General features: G+C 39.9%; 1 protein-coding gene across 2 annotated transcripts in view; it reads right to left on the bottom strand.

Annotated features, from left to right (window-relative positions):
- letm1 (leucine zipper and EF-hand containing transmembrane protein 1) overlaps window positions 1–26,012 on the bottom strand; it is a 66,713-nt gene that overhangs the window by 12,344 nt on the left and 28,357 nt on the right. The window contains exons 4-11 of one of the 2 annotated variants that reach the window (XM_033034496.1): window positions 25,792–25,935; window positions 24,329–24,466; window positions 21,478–21,681; window positions 16,968–17,087; window positions 13,980–14,111; window positions 10,507–10,686; window positions 7,981–8,136; window positions 833–967 (exon numbers count right to left, since the gene is read on the bottom strand). In XM_033034496.1, coding sequence (XP_032890387.1) covers window positions 833–967; window positions 7,981–8,136; window positions 10,507–10,686; window positions 13,980–14,111; window positions 16,968–17,087; window positions 21,478–21,681; window positions 24,329–24,466; window positions 25,792–25,935 — 1,209 coding nt within the window. The remainder of the gene's footprint in view (window positions 1–832; window positions 968–7,980; window positions 8,137–10,506; window positions 10,687–13,979; window positions 14,112–16,967; window positions 17,088–21,477; window positions 21,682–24,328; window positions 24,467–25,791; window positions 25,936–26,012) is intronic. The other variant, XM_033034504.1, reaches the window with a different exon arrangement.

The following is a 26,012-nucleotide window of genomic DNA, read 5'->3' as shown; positions in this document are numbered from 1 at the left end:
TTTTTTTTTCAAAGTGAGGCCGAGGTAAGATTTAATCAAGACATAAAAGTCATAAAAACTATTAATAACAGTGGAGAGAGGTTCTTATTTTTATTGGTTCAAGGTCTTATAATAGGGCAAAGATTTAAAGTAATTCTACAATTAAGAGGGCACAGTTTCATCCAGAAGTGTTTGAAGGTCCCTGTAGAAAAAGGAGGGCGAGGATGCAGGAGAGGCTGAAACCACGATTTAAAATGCATTTGGCTGTGCACTTGTCGTGACACAATCTACAAGGCCACAAGTCAAGAATTGAAAATCAGATAGCTCATTAGCTAACCTATAAATACTGGGCTATGTGCTATACCATTTTAGAGCCTGCTTGTGCGGTATATTTCTTGGTAAGCAACAAGAAATTAATCTTTAATACTTTTTAAGTCGTACAGTATGGAAAAGGACCTTCGGCCCAACACATCTATTTGTTGCCTCATCTAAGATAGTAACATTTATCCACGTTTAGCCCCTCTGCTTCCTATTAAATCTTGCCCCTCTCATCTTAATCCCAAGCCCCTTGGTTCTCGATTCCCTTATCCTGGGCATTCAGCCTGTCCATTCCCAGCATGATTTTATACCCCTCCATAAAATAACCCCTCCCTGTACTCCTGAGTCTGCCCTACCTCTCCCCCTAGCTCAGGTCCTCGAATCCTGGCAACATAACCTTAAATCTTTTCTGCGCTCTTTCCAGCTTAATGGAATTCTTCCTCCACTAGGCCGACCCAAACTGAACAGGATACTCCAAATTTTATGCAGAACAGTTTATGGAGAAAAGGCATGAGTAATCCAAGTATTTTCATACCTCATTATATTCCTGTACATCATCCTTTAATTCCTCCAGCTCTTCCTTTTCTTTAGTTAGTAGTTTCTTCTGTTCTTGCAACTTTATGCAAGCATCACTGAGCATATCTATTTCCTCCTTTGTAATTTCTTCACCCTAAAAGTAATGCAGGTAAATTAGCATAGATTTAAATTTAAAGTTGAAAAGATTAATGACTTAGAACTTGTTACAGCAAATAATCTTGAGAACATTGCCATTTAATTCCCTCTGGATTCTCGAGTTCAAAAATTGTTGCATCCATAACTTGCTGAAATTTCATACTTCTAATAAGTGAAACCACAAACACTTTCACATGAGATTATTGAGATAACTACATTTGAAAAAATTGAACAAAATTAAAAACACTTTTAAAAGATGATTAGGTTTGCAGGAGACAGCTTCAGTTTAAGAAATGGCAGTACAACAACTATCTGGTTTATTTACAAAGGAATTACAGCTACTGGCAAAGAATATAGATGAATGAAAAATGCAACAATAAAAATGTTTTAAAGTACGAGTAGCAACATTCCAGCTATAAGAAATTTGTGATCAATTTTGTTATTATCTTCAACATAATGGAATGTGACATTTTCTGCATCCAGTGTTTGAATAATATGCCAAAATAATGTCTGGGTTTGCCACTATTCAGATAATCTGGAAGATATTCCATATCTTGGCCAAAACTTAATCTCACACAGCCCACAAAGAAAAAAAGTTATTTATTCCTGTCAGCCTTTAAAGAACTGCCGTGTGAGATTTGGCTACCACCACTAATAATGTGATAGTGGCAACCCCTACAAGTTATGCACTCAAGTATCCTGAAGAGCAGAATGATACTAAAATAAAGAAAATTAGGCATTTAGAGGTGCAGCATAATCAAAAAGTAATATTAACAGATGAAAACTAGAAAACGAGTAAAAGGTGGGTTTTATAGAACCAGTCATGCAGCATGGAAATCTGGCCCTTCGACCAACTTGCCCACATCGACCAACATGTCCCACCGGCCTGCGTTTGGTCCATATCCCTCTAAACCTATCCTATCCATGTACTTGTCTATACATTTCTTAAATGTTGCGATAGTACCTGCCTCAACTACCTCCTCCGGCAGCTCGTTCTATACACCCTTTGTGTAAAAAAGATCAGGTCTCCATTCAATGTTTCCCCCCTTACCTTAATCCTATGTCCTCTGGTTCTCGATTTCCATACTCTGGACAAGAGACTCTGTGCATTTACCCAATCTATTCCTCTCATGTTTTAGTACGCCTCTATAGAATTACCCCTCATCCTTGTGCACTCCAAGGAACAGAATCCTAGCCTGCTCAACCTCTCTATTGCTCAAGGCTTCGAGTCCTAGTAACATCCTCGTAAATCTTCCCTGCACCATTTCCAGCTTTACAACATATTTGCTATAACATGGTGACCACGATACTACGAATGTGGCCTCATCAATGTCTTAACTACAACATGACCTCCCAACTTCTATACTAACATTTTCATAATGTTGTTTTCTTTCTTGTTTAACCTAGCCAACTTTCTACTTTACCTATTCAAAGAAAATAAATAATTTTATTAGTGATGTGTCCAAGAATAAATATTGTACCCAGCCTACTTCTGTTCATAACCCAAAAGCAATCTACACAGTGAAACACATTCCCACCACAAAAAAAGACTGAGATGCATCAAATACAGGTTCTTTCTTCATAATGCCAGGAAGAAAATGATAGTAAGCCTGGATCTTTGCCTCCACTCTCACAGGAGAATGTACTGATTAATTTACATGGACAAAATAATATAGAAAAAACAGCCACCCTTCCTGCTTTGCATTCCATGAAGGCAGTTAATCAATTCTTAATTCATCGTATTAAAATGATCAGCCATGATCACAGTGAATGGCGGCGCTGATTCAAAGGGCCGAATGGCCTCCTCCTGCACCTATTGTCTATATCAAAAGGTGACTGAGTGTTCTTAATTATAACTACAACAAATGGAAAGGTTGAACTTCATTGCAATTTGGTTATCAAAAAACCCCAAAGAAAACCACCAAGATCTGTCTATTCTAGGAACAACTAGGCACCCAATAGAACAAGCATAGACTCATAAAGAACATATGGATCCAAAGATAAATTACGCTTAACTAACTTGACAGACCTTTTTTGATGAAATAACATTGACAAATGAAGGATGTGCATTTGATGTTTTATTTTGAGAACTTCCAAACAAAGTAAAATATTTAATAATATACTTTAGGCTTGTTTGCAAAATTGAAGCCCATGGGATTGAAAAAAGGCACGGCAGTGTGTTAAATTAGTAGAAGGAAGAAAATAACCAACATGAATAATTGTGCACTTTGGCGCTGCTCAAGCAATAGTGGAAGGACCACTGCTATGATATGCATCAATGATCTGATGAGCTGTCGTGAAATGTATAGAAAACACTAACTTAGTCCCAGCTAGAGTAACTTGCCCAAAACTGTGGAGCATAATTCAGAAAGAAAACAATGATTTTGAAGAGGAGGTAGAGAGAATTTCATGGCAACGCAGTGGCACAGTTCATGCAGCTGATGCCTCACAATGCCAGAGACACGGATTTAATCTGGACCTCGGGTGACTTGTGTTTAATTGGCAGAATGTCCTAATGACTGCGTGTACTTTTCTCCGAGTGCTCTGGTGTTCTCCCACATCCCAAAGATATTTAAGTTGGTAAGTTAATTATCACGGTAAATTGCCCCAGATGTGTGGGCGAGAGGCAGAATGTGGGGAGAGTTCATCAGGAGGAAATTATAATTTAAAAAAATTATGTGGTGGAGTTATGCCCCTGTCCCACTTATGAAACCTGAACGGAAACCTCTGGCGACTTTGCGCCTCACCCAAGGTTTCCGTGCCGTTCCCAGAGGTTGCAGGTGGTTGCCGGAGGTTGCAGGTAGTGGAAGCAGGTAGGGAGACTGACAAAAACCTCCGGGAACCGCACGGAAACCTTGGGCGGGGCGCAAAGTCTCCAGAGGTTTCCGTTCAGGTTTCCTAAGTGGGACAGGGGCATAACTCAACGGGTCAAAATATCAAAAACCTGTGGTAACTTTTCGCCTGCTGTCCCAAATAAGGATCTACCATTATTGCCTACACTTGTTTCCCTCTTACAGGCGCATGGTTGTACTAACGTAGAGAATGATTTGACTGGTAAGCAAACGAACAAAGCTTTTCACAATATTGTGGTCCACGTAAAAATAATAAACCAAACTCTTTGGATTAGTTTAAGTAGGTAGTATATTTTGTATAAATTATTGCAATTAAATAAAGATAGATGAAAAAAAACTCAAAGTCAGCACAGACTCAATGATCCGAAAGGCTCCTTTTTGTGTGGTGCGTCTTGATGACTAGTAAAATGATTCCTAACATGAAGTATCACTGTAACTGGATTGATGAGAGTGGTGTTTTACTGCTTTGAGCAGAAGGGCCAAGTGGGCATTGTGATGAAGAAATCAAACCAAAGTTTCAAACAGAAAGTACATAAAATGGCTGAGGTATAAACAGATCACAGATTTTAGATGACTACCGTAACTCTTGCCCTCAATTGCCTCACAAAATAAAACTGTTTCTCCAGATCTATAGGAGCAAAGAGGTCCTTCTGCAGTTGTACAGAGCCCTAGTGAGACCACACCTGGAGTATTGTGTACAGTTTTGGTCCCCTAATTTGAGGAAGGACATTCTTGCTATTGAGGGAGTGCAACGTAGGTTTACAAGGTTAATTCCCGGGATGGCGGGACTGTCATATGCTGAGAGAATGGAGCAGCTGGGCTTGTACACTCTGGAGTTTAGAAGGATGAGAGGGGATCTCATTGAAACATAAGATTGTTAAGTGGTTGGACACGTTAGAGGCAGGAAACATGTTCCTGATGTTGGGGGAGTACAGAACCAGGGGCCACAGTTTAAGAATAAGGAGTAAGCCATTTAGAACAGAGACGAGGAAACACTTTTTCTCACAGAGAGTGGTGAGTCTGTGGAATTCTCTGCCTCAGAGGGCAGTGGAGGCGGGTTCTCTGGATGCTTTCAAGAGAGCTAGATAGGGCTCTTAAAAATAGTGGAGTCAGGGGATATGGGGAGAAGGCAGGAACGGGGTACTGATTGGGGATGATCAGCCATGATCACATCGAAGGGCCGAATGGCCTACTCCTGCACCTATTGTCTACCCAATCAATGGCAATTATCATCTTGAACAACTCAATTGCATTAAAAGTTAATCAAATGTATTAACCCTTAATCTTCTTTGCACAGGGGAATCAAAGTAGTTCAACCTTTACAATCTGTTTTACAGTTTAGCCATGTCAATCAATCAATCAGATTTATTCATCACATACACAATAAAGTGCAGTGAAATGAATTACGGTGAATGTATCATTCTTGTAAATTGTTCTGCATCTCTATATTGAAAGAGAATAATCATTGCCTCCTCAATTGAATACTCAATACTCCAGAAATAGTCTCACAATACAAAATTATAAATTAATAGCAACTATCATATTCCATCTTGCTTTGTATAAAAGCATTTTAATACACACTGCCGCACACTACTGAAATCTCCCACACCGAATTCCCATTGTCAACCTCGTCGTTGAAAACACAGAGCAGATGCAGAACACTGTTGAGATAGAGTACAACAGCTGTTAAACATCTCTAAATGTAACCAACCAAAAATAGCATGTTACACATCTTCCAGACCAGGAGAAATAAATCTGCTCTTCAGATAGAGAACGCACAAAGATGTTATTGCAGAATTATTTTTTTTAAATGCCAATAGTACAGAGACATTCACCGAACATTGATGTGTAGATATCTTTGCCATTTGTCAAACTGTGACAGCATGAAAACACAAATAGAAGTGTAGCTGAAATGGCCCAATGCCATTAAATTCATCACATCGATAATCAATGGAACAGCTCTCCTTTAAATGATGGACCTCACTAACAGACAACATTAGAGTGGAAGGCTCCTCAGCCCAAAATTTATTTAAAATAAATAATATTGGTGCTTTAGAAAAAGATTAATTACAAAAAATTAAGTTTGAAAAATTAATTTGAATTGTTAGACTATTAAGAGAACATTTCTGAACAAAAATCCTATGAATTATATCCAAACCTCGTGGCTGTAACCTCTTACGGGCACTCATTAGATTAAATCATCAGCTATAAATAATGTGCACCTGACAAAACCGCTGGGAGGAAACAAAACACCATTTGGCTCCAACATCTAGAACAATATATTCGGCTTCATCTGGTTCCTGCAAATCATTAAGACTCTGCATCACCAATCTAAGATAGTCCTCTCAACAATCTGCTTTGCTCATATTTGATTAAAAAAATGAGTTAAAAAGCTCAAGAGCAAAAGATGATATTAACCACAGTGAAGGATTCACATTCCTGTCCATGCATATAACGATGACCAGTTCAGATCATAAAAAGCACTTGAACGGTATATTCACAATGAACAATCTAAAGCCATGTGTGACCTGCCAACTGGTGGCCTTCTCCTTTTGTGCATCTGTATAGCTCTTCCAGGAAAAACTTCAGTACCACTTACTCTACCAATCATGTCCATCAATGTGATGAAGTTCATAACTATTTGAGCTTCTGTTTTTAGACATGCCAAGTTCAATGATCCCAACAGATCACAGTTAATAACATCAGTGACCAATTGCTGGCCCGTCAGTTAAATGAAAAACGGTAATGCCTGTAAGAATCTAAATATTTAAAAGTCAAGGCCTGCGGTCACCTTCATTTCTGTAGTTAAGAAAGTCCTAAATGCTGACAAAGGTGCAAGAAATCTCAGACCAAGTCACAGTTGTCAATCCAAGTTCGGTATTTCGACTGCACATGCCCAGGTCATAGGTCACTACCTATAAAGTCTAGGCAACTTTAGGCCATTTGTTCCATGTCCCCGCGAAAATCTCCAGCGCGGTCGAGACAACGAAGTTCTGATGTTGCATTCTCTCGATTGAGGACATTTTCTCGACTCTCCGAGAAGCAACGAGCCAAGGCTTTACCAATGGTTGTCTGTCTAACTGAAACCTCTCTCCCCCACCACTCACCGTCTCTCCCCGTCTTCCACTCGCATCTGCCCCCTCTCTCTCCGCTACCACGCACCCCGTTCGCTTTTTATCAAATTCTCAAATGACCTTTGACAAATCCCATGACTCCTTGCATTTTTCGGAATACCGAACTGGCTTATTGACAGCCACCTTTACAATGAACAGTTACTCCGGCATCTTCTTTACATCTTCCTACAGGCTCTCTAAGCTGAACATTTACAGCATATGGTGTTATCTCCACTAATAGTGTCCAACACTTCATAATTCTTCAGTCTGTTGCTCAAGAATATGAAGTGGGAGACAACAGTGTTCTCTCCTAAATCTACACCTCCGAATGGGACAACAATTACTATTGGATCATCAGGAATTGAAGCAATCAATGAATTAGCTCTTCCTGATCAAAAATAGGAAAATGATCTTAGCTAACAGATCAAACCAGATGCCTCAATACTTCAATGCACATACCCACCGCTAACCAAACAGGCTCCACATTGAACACTTCTTTCATTCAAAAGTTGCTAACTGATGAAATTCATCAGCCTAGCTTATACATTATTTTCAGAATATAAATTCACACTAACATTTGCATTAACAAACACATTAAGTAAATAATGCTCAGATTCTACCACTCAGTAATTTTGTAAAGGCTTCACATTTCTCGAACTTAAACCTAAAAATAAAAACAGAAATTAATTTTCTCTGGGGGTTTAACAAATTAACATACTTGATTTAATTCCATGTACTTTAACAAATTGAAGCATACATAAAACACCATAACCGATTACTTCAGCTGAGAAAATGGGATGAGAAATGTGTTCTGATCAAAGAACATTTCACATTTAAAAGTTCAAAATCTTAATCTATAAAAGTAAAAATAGAGCTAACATCCACAAAAGCTGTAATGATATTCACTGAATGATAATTGCATGTCCTCTTCCCCCGGCGAGGTTGATTTGGAATTTTTTTGGAAAGAATGCCAACAAATACGCTTTTGATTGAAGATGACAAAATGACTGCAAATGTGGACTGCCAACCTTTACTTCAAAACAAACCTTTATTCCTTCTAATACTGGGGCTGTATCTTTCAAGGTCTCAGAATGTACTGCCAGGTCAACCTTAGCCAATTCCTGATCTGTATCAACAGCGATTTGGCTCTCCTTCACATTGACAGCTGCTGCTTCCAGATGCATTGCTGATTCTACTTCTTTCTAAAACACACAATTAAGATAATTGACAGGAATGAAGGAGCAGCTGGAAAGTGAAAGTTTATTATGTTTTTATTTAAGCATCTCTCATGTTTTCCAATTGTAACAAGCAATGAGGAACCTTTGAATAAAGGAGTTATTGCCATCAAAAAGTATCTAAAAGTATCTATAAATACACAAGTAGGAGCAGGAAGTTGTCATTCAGACCTTCTGTCATTTACGAAGTACAAAGTTTATCTTGAATTCACTGTCACATTTCAACCATTTCACTATATTCCACATTTCTCTTAAGAACCAGAAAAGTGCGTCTTGAATTAACATCACTTTTACAGCACTCGAGGGTAGAGAATTTTGAAAGTAGAAACTCATCTTCATCTCAGTCCTAAACACCAAAACATTCTTAAGACTTGGGTGGCACAGCCTTACAGCACCAGAGACCCAGGTTCAATACTAACCACAGGTGCTGTGTAGAATTTGAAAGTTCTCCCTGTGACTGCGTGGGGTTCCTCTGGATGCTTTGGTTTCCTCCCACATCCCAAAGATATGTGAGTTATAGGTTACTTGGCCTCTAAATTGTACCCAGTCTGTGGGAAAGTGGGGTAACAAAATAACTTGTGCGAATAGGTGATCGATGATCATCATGCATGGGGGGGGGGGGGGGGGGGGGGGGGGAGAGGAGAGTAGGGCAAAGATTTTGTTTTGTTCTTATAGAAAATACAATCTACTTTACTCAAAGAATTTTGTTCTTATAGAAAACGCAATCCACTTTACTCAAAACACAAGGTGCTGGAGGAACTCAGCAGGTCAGGCAGCATCTGTGGAGGGAATGGATAGGTGATGTTTCGAATCAAGACCTTATTCAGATTGAAGATGGGTCCCGACATGAAACGCTGCCCACCCATTTCCTCCAGATGCCGCCCGACTCAGTTACTCCTGCACATTGTCTTGCTCATGATCCCAGCGTATGCAGTTCCTTGCGTCTCCACTCCATTCAATCAATCCTCATCTGAAGCATCCTCATATCAGCCACACTCCAGGAAGGATGTGGAAGCAATAGAGGTAGTGCAGAAAAGATTCACCTGTACGTTTTCTAGAATGGAGGGCTATAGTGAGAAGGAAAGTTGGATGGAGTGGGTTAATTCTCATTGGAGACTGAGATAATACTGGTTTTAGGGGAAAGTTAAAGAGATTTGAGAAGCAAGTTTTTTCTTCTCCACACAGACCGTTTGATATCTGGAAGGGAAAGAGGTGAAGGAGGCAGGTAACATTATTATGTTTTTAAAAGGTATTTAGACAGGTATTTAGATAGGAAAGGTGTAGAGGGATGAGCTTAATGCAGGCAAATGGGATGAGCAGAGGTAGACATCATAATTGCCATGAACGAAGTAGGCGGAAAGGGCTTGTTTCTGTGCTGTATAATTCTATGATTGGCAAACGCACCATCCCTGGTGAGTCTTAATCAGTCATTGCACCTGCATAGTAGCCGTCAGTGATTAGTGTATTGGCACACGTAGATCCCCTTGAACATTGACATTAGACAAATAATTGAAAAAAACTTGTCTTTTGCTGTATGCAACATAGTGAATAGTTTCACATTTTTCCATATCATATTCCATCTGCCTTGTTCCACCCTCATACACCATTCTCTCACAAATGCCACGGGTTACCCCAAATTGCCCAGTCATTATCACATTCCTCCTTTATTTTGTTGGGGGATAAATTGGCCAAAGCAGAAGATAAACTGCTATCTCAATAACGCAGCAAGATCTTTTATGGCCACCCAAGTGGCCAGATTTAGCACTTTCAACGATGCAAAAGTATGCGTTGCAAGCAGGGCACTGGAACATCAGCCGAGAATTTATGCTCAAGACTCTGGAATGGGACCAATCAAAGTCTTCAACTCCAAGATAAATGTTGACATCTCAGTTGTGTTGAATCACAATGCTGAAATATAAAATTCCAGAGCAAAATTCAGCTTCTGCGATTTTTAAGCTCTGCCATTCTGGGGTGAGGTTTGGTTTGCACTAGCAAACAATCTATATTGATGTGTACAAAACACAAAAACTTAGCAGGTCAGGCAGCACCTGTGGAGGGAAATAGACAGACAAGGTTTCAGGTCTGGATCCTTCTTCAGAATCGTGACTCGTGTATTGGCTTGTGCTGTGAATTTCAACAGATTGAGGTGAAATTAGATACTCTATTTAACATTTTATCAAACTTCAACCACTTTTCATCACATGCTTTTCAATTTCTGAAAAGTTCAGCATTTTTGCATGCCCTTTACAATCCGCAAAGTGTGTGCTTGTCAACAATTGTGAGAACCATTATTGTAAAATCTTAAGGTACTAACAAGATGTTTTAAAATACACCTACCTTGGCTTCAACTTGCAAGCTCTCTTTAGCTTTCTCAGCGGCTTCTGCCATTCGCTCCATCTCTCGCTCCTGGTTCTCCATTTTGATGGCTGCTTCCTCTTGCAATGTTGCTTCTAATTTGACTTTGTTATCAACCTTGTCACATTCAACTTCTGCTACTTTCACTTGAGCTTCCTTTGTCTACATAAAATAATGCACGAAGGGAGTCAAACCACTGGAACAGTCAATGCAGTATACATATTACATCTACAAATGTTCTGTCAAAGGTGGTCTATGGTCTATTGACACACTATATATGGTCTTTGGTCTATAGACACATTGAACTTTATCTTCTGTTATGTATTATGTTTACATATTCTGTTGTGCTGCAGCAAGTAAGAATTTTATTGTCCTATCAGCAAGACAAGACAATAAAACTCTTGACTCTTGACAACTTAAGGTTAAAGGACCTCTGTCTGCAAAGCATCATGTGGAGTCCGTAGCTACTTGGATAATTCAGTAAAGTGAGGAACTGCTTTAAGTTGCACCCTCAACAATTTAAAACCATTAAGTGATAATTCCAATGGGACCAAACTTACTCAGGTTTGCCAGCAGTCTCAATATAATCAGCACTTATTCACCATGTGCAGAACTCTCACATAAATATGCAAGTTCTAAACTTGCTGGATGAACACCACAGACATTTCTGATTGATTTTTTTTGTCAAATGTTTTGAAGATGCAACCAACAAGGTTGTTGAGGGCAGAGTTGTAGATGTTGTATATATGGACTTTAGCAAAGCATTCAACAAGATTCCACATGGTAGGCTGCTCTGGAAGGGTAGATCGCATGGGATCAAGAGAGCAATAGCTCAAAGGATAGAAAATTGGCTTCATGGAAGGAAGCAGAGGGTGATGGTGGAAGGTTGCTTCTCAGACTGGAGGCCTGTGACTAGTGGTGTGCCTCAGAATTTGGTGCTAGGCCCATTACTGTTTGTCACCTGTATCAATGATTTGGATGAGGACAAGATTAGCAAGTTTGCAGATGATACAAAAATGGAATTTTGCAGATAGTGAAGATGGATGTGAAAATTTGCAGCAAGATCTTGATCGATTGGCCAGGTGGGCGGGGGAATGGTTAATAGAATTTAAGAGAGAAATGTGAGGTGTTTCATATTGGGAAGTCTAACATAGGCAGAACCTACACAGTGAATGGCAGGGCTCTGGGGAGTGTTGTAGAGCAGAGGAATCTACGAATGCAGGTGCATGGTTTTTTGAAGGTGGAGTTGCAGGCAGATCGGGTGGTCAAAAAGGTTTTTGGCACATTGGCCTTTGTCAGTCAGAGCATTGAGTATAAAAGTTGGGAGGTCAGTTTGCACTTGTATAAGATGTTGGCGAGGTCGCATTTAGAGTATTGTGTTCAGTTCTGGGCGCCATGCTATAGGAAAGATATCGTTGGAAAGGGTACAGAGAAGATTTACGAGGATGTTGCCAGGACTAGAGAGTCTGAACCATAGGGAGAGGTTGAGTAGGCTGGGTCTCTATTCCTTGGAGCATAGGAGGATGAGGGGTGAACTTATAGAGGTGTATAAAACCATGAGAGGAATGGATCAGGAGATGCAAAGAGTCTCTTGCCCAGAGTAGGGGAATCGAGGACCAGAGGTTTAAGGTGAAGGGAAAAAGATTTAATAGGAATCTGAGGGGTAACATTTTCACACCAAGGATGGAGGGTGCATGAAACAAGCTGCCAGAGGTGGTAGTTGAAGCAGGGACTATCCCAATATTTAAGAAACAGTTAGACGGGTACACGGATAGGACCGGTTTGGAGAGAAATGGACCAAACGCAGGCAAATGGAATGTGTAGCTGGGACATGTTGCCGGTGTGGGCAAATTGGGCCAAAGAGCCTGTTTCCACACTGTAGCACTCTGACATTTCCCAGCAATACCCTACCATTGGGACGACATATGGCACAATGGGCTAAGTGTTCGGCTGGCAACCGGAAGGTAGCCGGTTCGAATCCCGCTTGGAGTGCATACTGTCGTTGTGCCCTTGGGCAAGACACTTCACCCACCTTTGCCTGTGTGTGAATGTGTGTGAGTGATTGGTGGTGGTCGGAGGGGCCGTAGGCGCAGATTGGCAGCCACGCTTCCGTCAGTCTGCCCCAGGGCAGCTGTGGCTACAGAAGTAGCTTACCACCACCGAGTGTGACTGAGGAGTGAATGAATAATGCGATGTAAAGCGCCTTGAGTATTAGAAAGGCGCTATATAAATCCCATCCATTATTATTATTATTACCAGGTTCAGAACCAAGCATAAACATTGCAATTCCCTGTATTTGCACTGGGAAGGGTGCCTGCTGAATCCAAACTAAACTATGGCCCAGCATCCACTAACCCAATCATTTGAAAGGTGGTCTTATAAATGTGAGTTAGGGCAATAAAAAGATTTCAAAAAATCTTTATTGTTATTTTGTTTTAACCTATGTTCGCACTTTGAGCATTTTTTAAATTATCATTGATTTCAAATAGCTTTTGATTGCTTCCAAATACAAGGGGTGCATTCAAAAAGTTGAAATACCTTTGAAAGCTTTCAAATGATTTATCGGCTGTATTATGAAGGCATGCCAATGGCACTTGATTTTTCCCCATTTTCTAAAGTTTAGAAATACAGCACGGAAACAAGCCCTTTGGCCCACCGAGTCCATACCGACTAGCGATCCCCGTGCATTAACATTATCCTACGGGCAGCACGGTGGCGCAGCAGTAGAGCTGCTGCCTTACAGTGAATGCAGCGCCGGAGACCCGGGTTCGATCCTGACTACGGGTGTTGTCTGTACGGAGTTTGTACGTTCTCCCCGTGACCTGCGTGGGGTTTCTCAGAGATCTTGGGTTTCCTCCCACACTCCAAAGAAGTACAGGTTTGTAGGTTAATTGGCTTGGAAAACGTAAAAATTGTCCCTAGTGTGTAGGATAGTGTTAATGCACGGACCCGGTGGGTCGAAGGGCTCGTTTCCGCGCTGTATCTCTAAACTAAAAAACCTGTACCGCCATTGGTGTAATGAATCTTTGATAGACAGTTTAAACAACTTGCACACGTGGATCTGATCATGTGCAATATCTTTAATCAAGAATTCTGTATTTCTGTGTAGTTATTGCATGCAAATAAAAGTTTTTTAAAAATGTGCAGGCAATTAAAAAAAAATCAGAATGTTAAGTGCTTGGAGAGTTTGCATGTTCTCCCTGTGATCGCATGGGGCTCGATCCAGTTTCCTTCCACATTCCAGAAGTGTGGGTTTAAGTGGTCTCTATAAACTGCTCCTTGTGTGTAGGGTGTGGATGACAAAGTGGAATAACATAAAACTAGTGTGAACAGGTGATCGATCGATGGTTGGTGTGGACCCGGTGTCCATGGTGCATCACTAGAGTGAATTTCGATTGAAATTTTAAGCAAACCCACAAAAAGATTACCTTGAGTGCATTCAGCAAAGAACTTACCACACTCTCTGGCAAAGTCTGCAAAGTTGTTGTAAGTTGATCAGCTGGTGAAAGGGTGTCTGGAAGAAACATGGCTCTGGACAACAGTAGCAGTGAAGTTGGAATCTGTTGATTTAGATGCAGATCCAGCCACTATAAAAGGAAAAATGCCCTTAGTTGAACGATGAAGCGCATTAAACAAAAAAAAGACTGTTTTTCAGTGCTGGTGTTATTTGGTATACTTCTCAACGAGCCTTTGGATATGTAGATGGTAATTAAAATCAAAATTCATAGTATTTCTTTGTTCCTCTACTGCTTCACTGAATCTACAAGAATTAATATTCGAAACTCAAGTATGCAACATAATAGAAACATAGAAAATAGGTGCAGGAGGAGGCAATTCAGCACTTCAAGCCAGCACCGCCATTCATTGTGATCATAACCATATAACCATATAACAATTACAGCACGGAAACAGGCCATCATCATCATGGCTGATCATCCACAATCAGTAACCTGTGCCTGCCTCCTCCCCATGCCCCTTGATTTCGCTAGCCCCTAGAGTATCTCTCTCTTTTAAATTCATCCAGTGAATTGGCCTCCACTGCCTTCCGTGACAGAGAATTCCACAAATTCACAACTCTCTGGGTCAAAAAGTTTTTTTTTCCCATCTCAATTTTAAATGGCCTCTCCTTTATTCTTAGACTGTGGCCCCTAGTTCTGGACTCCCCCAACATTGGGAGCATTTTTCCTGCATCTCGCTTGTCCAGTCCTTTTGTAATTTCATGTTTCTATAAGATCTCCCTCATCCTTCTAAATTCCAGTGAATACAAGCCCAGTCTTTCCAATCTTTCCTCATTTGACAGTCCCGCCATCCCAGGGATTAACCTTGAGAACCTACGCTGCACTGCCTCAATAGCAAGGATGTCCTTCCTCAAATTAGGAGACCAAAATTGCACACACTACTCCAGATGTGGTCTCACCAGGGCCCTGTACAACAACCTTTTTACTCCTATACTCAACTCCTCTTGTTATGAAGGCCAACATGCCATTAGCTTTCTTCACTGCCTGTTCTACCTGCATGTTTACTTTCAGTGACTGGTGTACAAGGACACCCAGGTCTCGTTGCACTTTCCTAATCTGACACCATTGAGATAATAACCTGCCACCTTGTTCTTGCCACAAAAGTGGATAACCTCACATTTATCTACATTATACTGCACCTGCCCACTCACTCAACCTGTCCAAGTCACCCTGCAAAGTCCTAGTATCCTCTTCGCAGTTCACACTGCCACCCAACTTTGTGTCATTTGCAAATTTGTTATTGCTACTTTTAATTCCATCATCCAAATCATTTATATATTGTAAATAGTTCCGGCCCCAGCGCCGAGCCTTGCGGCACTCCACTCGCCACCGCCTGCCATTCTGACAGGGACCTGTTTATTCCTACTTTGTTTCCCGTCTGCCAACCAATTCTCTATCCATGTCAATAGCCTACCCCCAATAACATGTGTTCTAATTTTGCACACTAATCTCTTGTGTGGGACCTTATCAAAAGCTTTCTGAAAGTCCAGATACACTACATCCACTGACTCTCCTTCATCCATCAAAAAAATTGTCACATCCTCAAAAAAAATCCAGAAGATTAGTCAAGCAGGATTTCCCCTTAATAAATCCATGCTGACTTAGACCCATCTTTTTACTGCTATCCAAATGTATCGTTATTTCTTATTTAATAATTGACCCCAGCATCTTCCCCACCACCAGGCAAACTGGTCTATAATTCCCCGTTTTCTCTCTCGCTCCTTTCTTGAAAAGTGGGATGACATTAGGAATCCACAGGAACTGATCCTGAATCTGTATAACATTGGAAAATGATCACCAATGCGTCCACAACTTCTAGAGCCACCTCCTTGAGTACCTTGGGATGCAGACCATCAGGCCCTAGGGATTTATCAGCCTTCAGTCCTATCAGTCTACCCAATACTATTTCTCGCCTAATGCAGATTTATTTCAGTTTCTGTCAGCCTAGATCCTCTGTCCTCTAGTATATCTGGGTGATTGCTTGTGTCTTCCTTAGTGAATTCAGAACCAAAGTACCTATTCAGCTCTTCTGCCATTTCCTTGTTCCCCATTAATAATTTCACCTGTTTTTGCCTTCAAGGGACCCACCTTTGTCTTTACTAATCTGTTTCTGATAACATTCAATATCTAAAGAAGCTTTTACCATCCTTCTGTATATTCTTGGCGAGCTTACCTTCGTACTTCACCTTTGTACAAACATTCTCTCAGGGGTTCCATCTTGCTGTCATTTTTTAAAGATCTATTAATGATATACTAATGTTCTGTACTTTGTTAAAAATGAAACTAATGAATAAGGAGATGATGCATTGCAAAAAATCCTCTCCACAAGAAATTTTAAGGAGCTCTGGGCAGTAGTACCAGGAGTAGCGTTAACTGAATTTCATAGTTCAAAGGCATGGAGATTAAAAAATAAAACACACAAAATATTCAGCAGGTCAGACAGCATTAGTGGAACAAGAAATAGTTAACATCACAGATCTGGAACCCTTCATCTGAATTGGGAAAAAAAAGACAAGTTCACTTGAAATAACTGGGGGAAAGAGGTGGGCAAAACAAATCTGGGTAGAATGAGCTGCCTGACCTGCTATGCTTCCCCAGTATTTTGTTTTTATTTCAGATTTCCACCATCTGCATATTTGATCTTTCATTTTCTACAGGGAGATATGCTAGTATTGAAATAGATAGAAGTGTTATAAATATCGTAATGTAAAATTCCTATGAGCCCAAAAACATCAAAAATAATCCATGGATACTGGAGGGCAAGGCTTGAATAGGATTGAATCAATGATTTTCAACTGTTCTCAAGCACTTTTAATGGGCGAAGGAATACATTAATGCCTTAATAATCACATACATTTCACATGGTTTCATTTTTACGTGCCTGGGTCCCAAATCATAACATTAAATTTTCATTTGCTCACTCACTTGCTTGAGTTGGTTTTGCAAACGTTCTTCAGTCACTCCAAGTGCCCTCATCCCCCGAGTTCTACAGGCTGCCTGCAGTTCATTTACATTCAGTGTCTGTACTCCTTCTTCTGCAATTAACTACCAACAAAACAGAACAAGAGAATACAATTAAACTATTCAAAAACAATGCAACTGATTTGCATTACTACATGCGAGGACAGAATGAACAGAAATACCAATGGGATCAGATTTAATATGTGCACTGGTTAGAAATCAGAAGATACTTTCTTTTATTTTATTGTCTGTAGCAGTTTTTTTCTCTACTCGGACTTGGCTTGATATAAAAGTTGCAGAATGTTATGACGGAGATTGAACTTCTGTTCTTTTTGTAAGGAGCCTTGCAATTTGTTTCAACAGTTTTATACTGCATTATTTTCTAAAATGTATGCCATCATAATTTGGTTGCATGTTTACCCATCGTCTTTGGGTTTTACAAATCACCTGCCGACGTCATATCAAGGCAGTGGACCCACAAAATACTAGTAAATGGCAATATGCAACAGGACAATTCTCTTGGTGCAGATTTCACAAATAATAATAATGTCAATTTAAATACCAAGTTTATACTAATTCATGATTTTGTTCAATCTCAAAAATGTTCACAATCTGATGCGACAATCTTGATCGGGTTTTTAAATACATGATACTTTCTGAACCATATTCCATGGGACCAAACAAAACCTTGTTATTTCAACAGACTCAAAATTATCGGGCCTTTGTTAATTCCATGATCATTGGCTACAATTGGCTATGACAGCACTGTCGAAACTGTACATGATCCAAATAAGTTTTATGGAGAGCAATTGGTAGAAACGCGGAGGACCATAGAAGCAAGTTTAGTGCAAAAGGAAAAGAAGCATAAATTTGTTTTTGGAAGCTAAAATCAGATAGGAACCTTGTGGAATGTAAAGGAAGCAGGTCAGAACATAAACAGGGTATCTGAAGGTATAAAAAGGGACACAAAATGCCCTTGGCAAGCAGGTTTAAAAAGACCACAAGGCATTTTACACATACATTAAAATCAAGAGGGTGGGTGAAAGGGAATCTATGCTTAGAGCCAGATAAAGCAGGCAAATACTAAATAGGTACATGGCACCAGTATTCACCAAAAATAACATGGAGGTTAGCAGGTTCAAGGAAGGATATGTTGATGATGTTCATATCAAGATAGTGATGTTAGGTTCCTTGAAGAACCTAAACGTGGATAATTCCCAAGAGCCCGATGGAACCTATCGAGGGTTGTTGATAGAGGTAAGAGAGGTAATTGCTGGAACCTTCACATAGCTCTTTATATCTGTGAGCTAGAGGTTTGTGGAATAGCTAATGGCATTAGTTTGTTCAAGAACGGCAATAGGGATAAACCAGAAAATTATAGGCCAGTGAGCCCGGCATCAGAGGTAGGGAGATAATTGGAGATGCTTTTTAGGGATTTACTCACATTTGGAAAAGCATAGACTTATTAGGGATAGTCAGCATGGTTTTGTGTGGGAATGGTCATATCTTAAGAACTTGGATCAGTTTTGTCAGGAGGTAAAGATAACTGTAAGAGTAGATGAGTGGAAGTTGTCAACGTATTTTTCAGTAAAGCATTCAATTCATGGCAGGCTGAACCAACTGATTAAGACACGATAGATTTGATTCATAATTGGATGGTTGTGGAGGTAGGTTTCTCTGAATGGAGGTCTGTGACCAGTGATGTTCTGCAATCAGTGCTGGGAACTCTAGTTTATGAAATTTGGGTGAATTAGTAAATATGCAGGACAGAAAAATTGAAGTTGCAGACAGTGGCGAAAGTTGTAAAAGGATACAGCTGAATATAGATCAATTGGAAATATGGGGAGAGAAGTGGGAGATTGAGTTTAATCCAAGCAAGTATGAGATGTTGCACTTGAGGCAAAATGTAAGAGGAAAGTGTACAGAAAATGGCAAGACCCTGAGCAGTGATTTACAGATGGATCTTGGGGTTCCAGTCCCTGAAATTAGCAACAAGTGGATAGGGTGGTAAAGGCGGCAAATACACACTTGCCTTCAATCGGTCAGGACATTAGAGTACAAAAGTGAGGAAGTCATGTTTCATCTGTGGTTTGGTTAGGCCATATTTGAAGTATTACATGTAGTTCTGGTCACTACACTGCAGGAACGGTTTGGAGACCTGGATTACAGGATATTAGCAAGAAGGAGGTTGACCAAATTTGGAATGTTTTTTGAGACCGTTAGCGGCTGAGGGATGATCAGATAGATGTATATAAAATTAATGAGAGGGGTAGATGGAGTGCTTTTCCCTGGGGTGGATATCTCATAATAGCATTCTGGGGAGAGGGGGAATGTACACATGGATCCCTGGATGGCAGGCATCAAATCACGTGTTCACAGAAGGTAGACAAAAATCCTGGGGGAAACTCAGCGGGTGAGGCAGCCTCATGCAATCCTTGCATGTCTCACCCGCTGAATTCCTACAGCATTTTTATCTACCTTCGATTTTCCCCGCATCTGCAGTTCTTTCTTAAACGTGTTCACAGAACGCACGCAGGTTTTGCGCAGGTTGCGGTACAGGATGCTCGGCCAGCCGGATGATCACGGCAAAAGAAATCCGCCTATGGGCCGGATAATTTCGGGTTACGGGGCGCAGGTTGCCGACCCCGGTTTAAAAGGACGTATCTTTACAAGATAAGTGTTTTTCTTGAACAGAGTAGCAGGTACCTAGAACCAGGGGAGTGGTGATGCAAACATGACAGCAACAATTGAGAGGCAGATAGGCACTTGCACAGGCAGGGATGAGAGACAACCACTAATATCATGTACGTACAATGGGATTAGTTTAAATTGACATCATGGCCAGCACAGACATCATAGGACTAAGATGGAAACAAAATGCTGGAGTAACTCAGCGGGACAGGCAGCATCCCTGGAGAGAAAGAATCGGTGATGTTTCGGGTTGAAACCCTTCGTCAGACTGATGGACGGAGGGTCTGCTCTGCTTCTGTACTGTTCTATCCTTAATGATAAATATTAGATTTCATCTGATGTAATTGTATTTCATCTGATGTAATTGTATTTCATCTGAGTATTTGTAATTTCGATTTTTAAATAATAATTAAACACAAAGTAATTACTCAAGTATTACAAATCATCATTAATCTTAATGAATTAAGATTTACATTTTATTTAAATTAGTTTGGATGAGTAAAATACAGATTTGGACATTTGTGTTTAGTTTGTCATCAATATTGTAAGCATTCTTGGATCTAAAAAACAACACACGCATGAATCTCAAATTGTATAATCCAGTGGATGCCATCAGCCAAACACCTTCATCAACCAAATAACATTTACTGGAACCTCATAAGGTCATAAATGATAGGAGTAGAATTAGGCCATTCCGCCATTCCAATCATGGCTGATCTATCTCTCCCTCCTTACCCCCATTCTCCTGCCTTCTCCCCATAACCTCTGACACATGTACTAATCAAAAATCTACCTATCTCTGCCTTAAAAATATCCACAGACTTGGCCTCTGTAGCCTTCTGTGGCAAATAATTCTACAGATTCACCACCCTCTGACTAAATACATTTCTCCTCATCTCCTTCCTAAAAGAAAGTCCTTTAATTGAGGCGGAACTCTAGTCCTCGGCTCTCCCACTAGAGGAAACATCCTCTCCACATCCACTCCATCCAAGCCTTTCACTATTCTACATGTTTTAATGAGGTCCCCCCCCTCCTCCCCCCTCATTCTTCTAAACTCCAGCGAGTACAGGCCTAGTGCTGACAAACGCTCATCAGAGATTAACCTACTCATTGCTGGGATCATTCTTGTGAACCTCCTCTGGACCTTCTCAAGAGCCAGCACATCCTTCCTCACGTATGGTGCCCAAAATTGCTCATGATATTCCAAATGCAGCCTTACTAGCACCTTAGAGCCTCAACATTATATCTGTTTTTGTATACAAGCCCTCTTGAAATAAATGCTAGCATTGAATTTGCTTTCTTTACTACTGATTCGACTGGCAGATTAACTTTTTGAGAATCCTGCACCAGTACTCCCAAGTCCCATTGCACCTCCGATTTCTAGATACTCTCCTCTTTTAGAAAATAGTCTATGCTTTTATTCCTACTACCAAAATGCATGACTCCACACTTTGCTACACTATATTCCATCTGCCACTTTTCTGCCCACTCTCCCAACCTGTCCAAGTCCTTCTGCACAGTCCCTGCTTTCTCTACACTACCTGCCCTTCCACCTATTTTCGTATCATCCACAAACTTGGCCACAAAGCCTGCAATCCCTTTGTCCAAATCATTAATATACAAAGAATAATTTAATATCAAGAACCTATGCAGTTTTGGACTGCGTTGCTTAGTGAATCCAACATTTTACATTTTGAAATGCAACCTAACAACAATAAGTCATTTGTCTAAAAGTTTTTTTTAAACCTACATGGATTTTTCAGGAGTTTCATAAATATATTACCTGGTCATCCGCACGAATGGCACGCAATTTCATAATGAGTTGAAATCGTAGAAAGTTATTGGTTCCTATCGACTGCAACTCTAACAATTTACAAAGTGCAACCAGCTGAGGACGGGTTAAATTGTCGAGTGTAAGGTTGTCCTCAAATAGTTTAGAAAAGCGCATGATCTCTTCATTACTGGGCCTCTCCCCAGAATCTCGAATCTAAAAAAGAAACAAGAACACACTAATGAAATTCATCATATATATATTGTTTTAATTCAGCAACTAATTAGATTTAATCTTCCAATTCCAGAACAAAGCAAATAATACGTTATTTTTTAAAATAAAAAGGTACCAAAATAAATGTTTAATAATTTAGATCACCGTTTCCCAAAGATACAGTTCATTTGCTGTATTTAGTGATTATCAACATCAATATTTTCCAAATGATTATAACCTGCAGGAGGGTACATTGTGATGTTCCCAATGGATAAATACTAAAACGCCAGCATATATCTAATATCTCCAACTTGGAGATGGGAAGCAGAATAAAATTTCAATATTTGTTAACATAGCCAAACGTGTTGTGGGAAAGAGCAAGGACAATATCAATTCATCGCCAAAGGATATGGAAAGGCAAACGGAATAGGCAAAAAAATGTCAGACAGAATTTAATAGAGTGAGAACCATAAAGAGATATAGTTTATTAGGGGAAAGGGCTGACTAACGACAGAGTATGCCCCTCAGGAACCAAAGTGGTCAGATGCCAGAGCAGAGCTCTGCTCGAAAATGGTTGAAAAGAAAAGCTGAGGAACTATAAACCAGTGAGCCCAACACGTTTGGTTGGTAAATTACTGGAGAGGATTCGGAGGGATATGATATGCATGTATTTGAAATGACAGGAGTTGATTAGGGGTGGTCAGCATGGCTTTGTGTATGCGAGATCATGTCTCACGAATTTGAATGAGGTTTTTTGAAGGAGTAACCAAGAGTGATGAGGGCAAGGCTGTCAGAGTAAATATAGCCTACCGCAAGGCCTTTTATAAGGTTCTGCACGATAGGCTGTTCTGGAAGATTAGATAACTTGGGATCTCGGGAAAGCCAGCTAAATGGAATCTGCTTTATGGTAGGGCAGAGAATGATGATTCCTATTTTCCAATAGGTATCTGAGGGTCAACTCTTTCCACACAGAGGGTGATCTGTATATGGAACGAACTGCCAACGGAAGTGGTCGAGGCAGGTGCAATAATAATATGTAAGATACATTTGGACAGGTAGATAGACAAAATGCTGGAGCAACTCAGCGGGATAGGCAGCATCTTTGGAGAGCAGGAATGGGCGTCGTTTCGGCATTTTGCTCCTTCCTACACATTTGGACAGGTACCGGAATAGGAAAAGTTGAGGGGGAATTGTGACAAATGGAATCTACCCAAGATGAGGCATCGGTCAGCATGGATGAGTTGGCCTGAAGGATCTGTTTCCATTCTATATGACTTCATGTCTCTAAATGCTCGTTGATGCATTTGGTAGAAGAGGAGTCTCACAAGCACAGTCGAGTGAGTGGGAACAAAGAAACATGGGGAGATCTTCAGCATCGAACTTTGATGGAAAGACATTGATATATTATCAAAATACATAGGATCTTGGGTCTTTTAAACAGCGGTGTTGAGGTTAGAAACATAGAAAAATGGTGCAAGGAGTAGGCCATTCGGCCCTTTGAGCCAGCACCGCCATTCAATATGATCATGGCTGATCATCTACAATCAGTACCCCATTCCTGCTTTCCCCCCCTATCCCTTGATTCCTTTTGCCTCAAGAGCTAAATCTAACTCTGTCTTGAAAGATTAAAATAAAAAGCAGTAAAGTAATGCCGAAACAAAAGCAGAAAATGTTGGTAACACTCAGGTCAAGCAAAATTTGTGGAAGGAGAATTAATTAATGTTCCAGATACAGGACCCTTTCTCTAAAGTCACACTGCACCTCTCCACAAGCATAGTCTTTGCAGAGCCAAAGACCGATGTGCACACCAAGAACATGATCCACCGCACCTCTTGTCCAAGTCGGTTGTGAATTTAGTGCCACAAAACCAAATGGAACAAGAGAGAGTTAGATTTAGCTCTTGGGGCTAAAGGAATTAAGGGATATGGGGGAAAAAGCAGGAACAGGGTATTGATTTTAATTAATCAGCCATGATTATATTGAATGGCAGTGCTGGCTCAAAGGGCCAATTGGCTTACTCCTGCACCTATTTTTCTATGCTTTTAACAACAGCAGCAATATACATCTTCCAAATTTTTCCAGTGATCTGGCAAATATTTCACTCTACAATGACGCCAAGGTTCAACCCCGTGCAACGAGGACTGCAGAAGCGGATGCTTGGGGCACAGCTAAGGCAATACTGCCTTCCATGTCCAAACAGCTTACTTGATCAGACCAATCCTCCACCCTTATTTGCCATATGACCCTATAAATCCAGCAAAATTCAATGTTTTAGGCAAAAAAGAATTGCCAAAATAAAGCAAGTCATTGATCTGAACTTAATTTATCCACAAGCACAGGGTAAAAGTAATTAACAGGGAGAAAGCTTCCTCCTATCTGTCTTTCGCTCAAAGACAGTGATTAAATTTCCAGACATTAAAACATTTCCAGTGACGTTCTTCAAACAGCAACTATTGGCAAAACACAAGGTAACAGCTAGATTCTATCAATGTGTGTAAATATCCACATATGGCAAAAATGAGAATTGATTCTGGGATTGAGGCTCGCACCACTTCCTCAGAACGAATCAATTATAAAAATGTATGCAACATTCATTTGTACATAGGACTATGACAATCATCAAAGTTCATTACTGAAAGTTAAACATTACCTTTTGGAAGAATGTGGAAAAGTCTTTAGTGACATCTCCTTTAGCTGCCTTATTTCTCAGGGCAATCTCTTCAATTGTATCTTGAAGAAATTTTGCCATTTCAAGTTTTACTCTTAGTTCCTTTTTCAACCTTTCTTCCTGTACAAAAGGAAAATTATTGGTTTTAAATACATTAATAACAATTTTGAATAAGAATATACTTGGGTTTGTTTTTTTTAATTCTTTCAATACTAATACAATGGCTACTTTAAATTATTCAAATAACCCTTATAATCATTTATTTTATTATTGACATGATTTAGAAAAGATGGCACTTCAAGCAAATCCATAGCTCCTGAAAAATATTAACTCAATGAGAGTGATAAAGAAGACATATAATATGCTTGCCTTCATTGATCCGAGCATTGAGTACTAGAGTCAGGAAGTCTTGTGCAGATTTAAAAAAACTTAGGTTTGCCACATTTGAGTATTGTTTGTAATTTTTCAGGAAGGATGTGGAGCTTTGGAATGGGTGGAGAAAAGGTTTACCAGCATGCTGCATGGATTAGAGGGTATTGACTATAAGGAGAGGCTGGACAAAGTTGGATTTTTTCTCTGGAACGTCAGAGATAGAGATAGAAGTATATAAAATTAGAGAGGAATAGATAGGGTAGACAGTCAGAACCTTTTCCAAGGGTGCAAATGCCAAAGACTCAAGGACATAGCTTTAAGATGAAAGTTCAACAGAGATGTGTGGGGCAAGTTTTGTTTTAGAGAGTGGTAGGTGAATGGAACACGGTGCATGGGTAGTGATGAACACATGTACTATAGCGGCGCTTAAGAGGGTTTTGGATTGGCATATAAATATGTTGGGATTGGAGGATCACATGCAAGGAGAAGGAATTAGTTTACTTCATGTTCAACACATATATCATGAATGGAAGGGCGTGTTCCTGTGCTCACTGCTCCACGTTCTTCATTTGCATAAGTTGATGCAATTGAAAGATTCATATATTGCTACAACTTCATGCAAAAAAAAAAAACAAAAAAAAAATGTTTTTACTGTTACGGAAATAAGCTCTCATGGAGGCATCATCTGAAACTCAATACAAGACGATCCAATCAGATACAAAGGGATGCAAATAATCTGATTTAATGGAATCAATGATGTAGGATTGCAGCTTGCAATGAGGACCAAAGCCAACATCATCAGTTTTTCCAATATTCAGTGAAAATGTTGAACATACAGTACCAAACAGTCTGACACAATTACATAATTATGGTAGCAGGTGTACATCTAAACAAACCACTAGAATTTCATTTTTTTTAAAAAAAAGTCGCAACTGACTATTTTGCTTATTTTATTTACTTAATAATTAAGCAATTAAAAATGGTCTATATAATAGGTTCAGGAATTGCATAAAATTAAGGCATGGACCTTTTGTGGATTAAAACATCAAAACAGAATCCAAGTGCATACTCACCTTCTTAGATTTTGTCTCAAAGGTTGAAGGAAGCATATTAGGGAAAAGCTTGAGAACCACAGGAAGAAGAAATTCCATGAACGGAACAATTATGAAAACCAGGAAGGGCACCAAACGAAAAAGGTCAGCACACGTCCGCAAAAACTGGTGGAGTTAAAGAGATTGAAATGTAAAAGGAACACTGATTTTTGTTTTTATGCAAAACGTGAGAAGAATCTTTC

Source organism: Amblyraja radiata, chromosome 1 (genome assembly GCF_010909765.2).
Source record: "Amblyraja radiata isolate CabotCenter1 chromosome 1, sAmbRad1.1.pri, whole genome shotgun sequence".
Taxonomy (NCBI): Eukaryota; Metazoa; Chordata; class Chondrichthyes; order Rajiformes; family Rajidae; genus Amblyraja; species Amblyraja radiata.
This window is presented reverse-complemented; position numbering and strand designations above follow the sequence as displayed.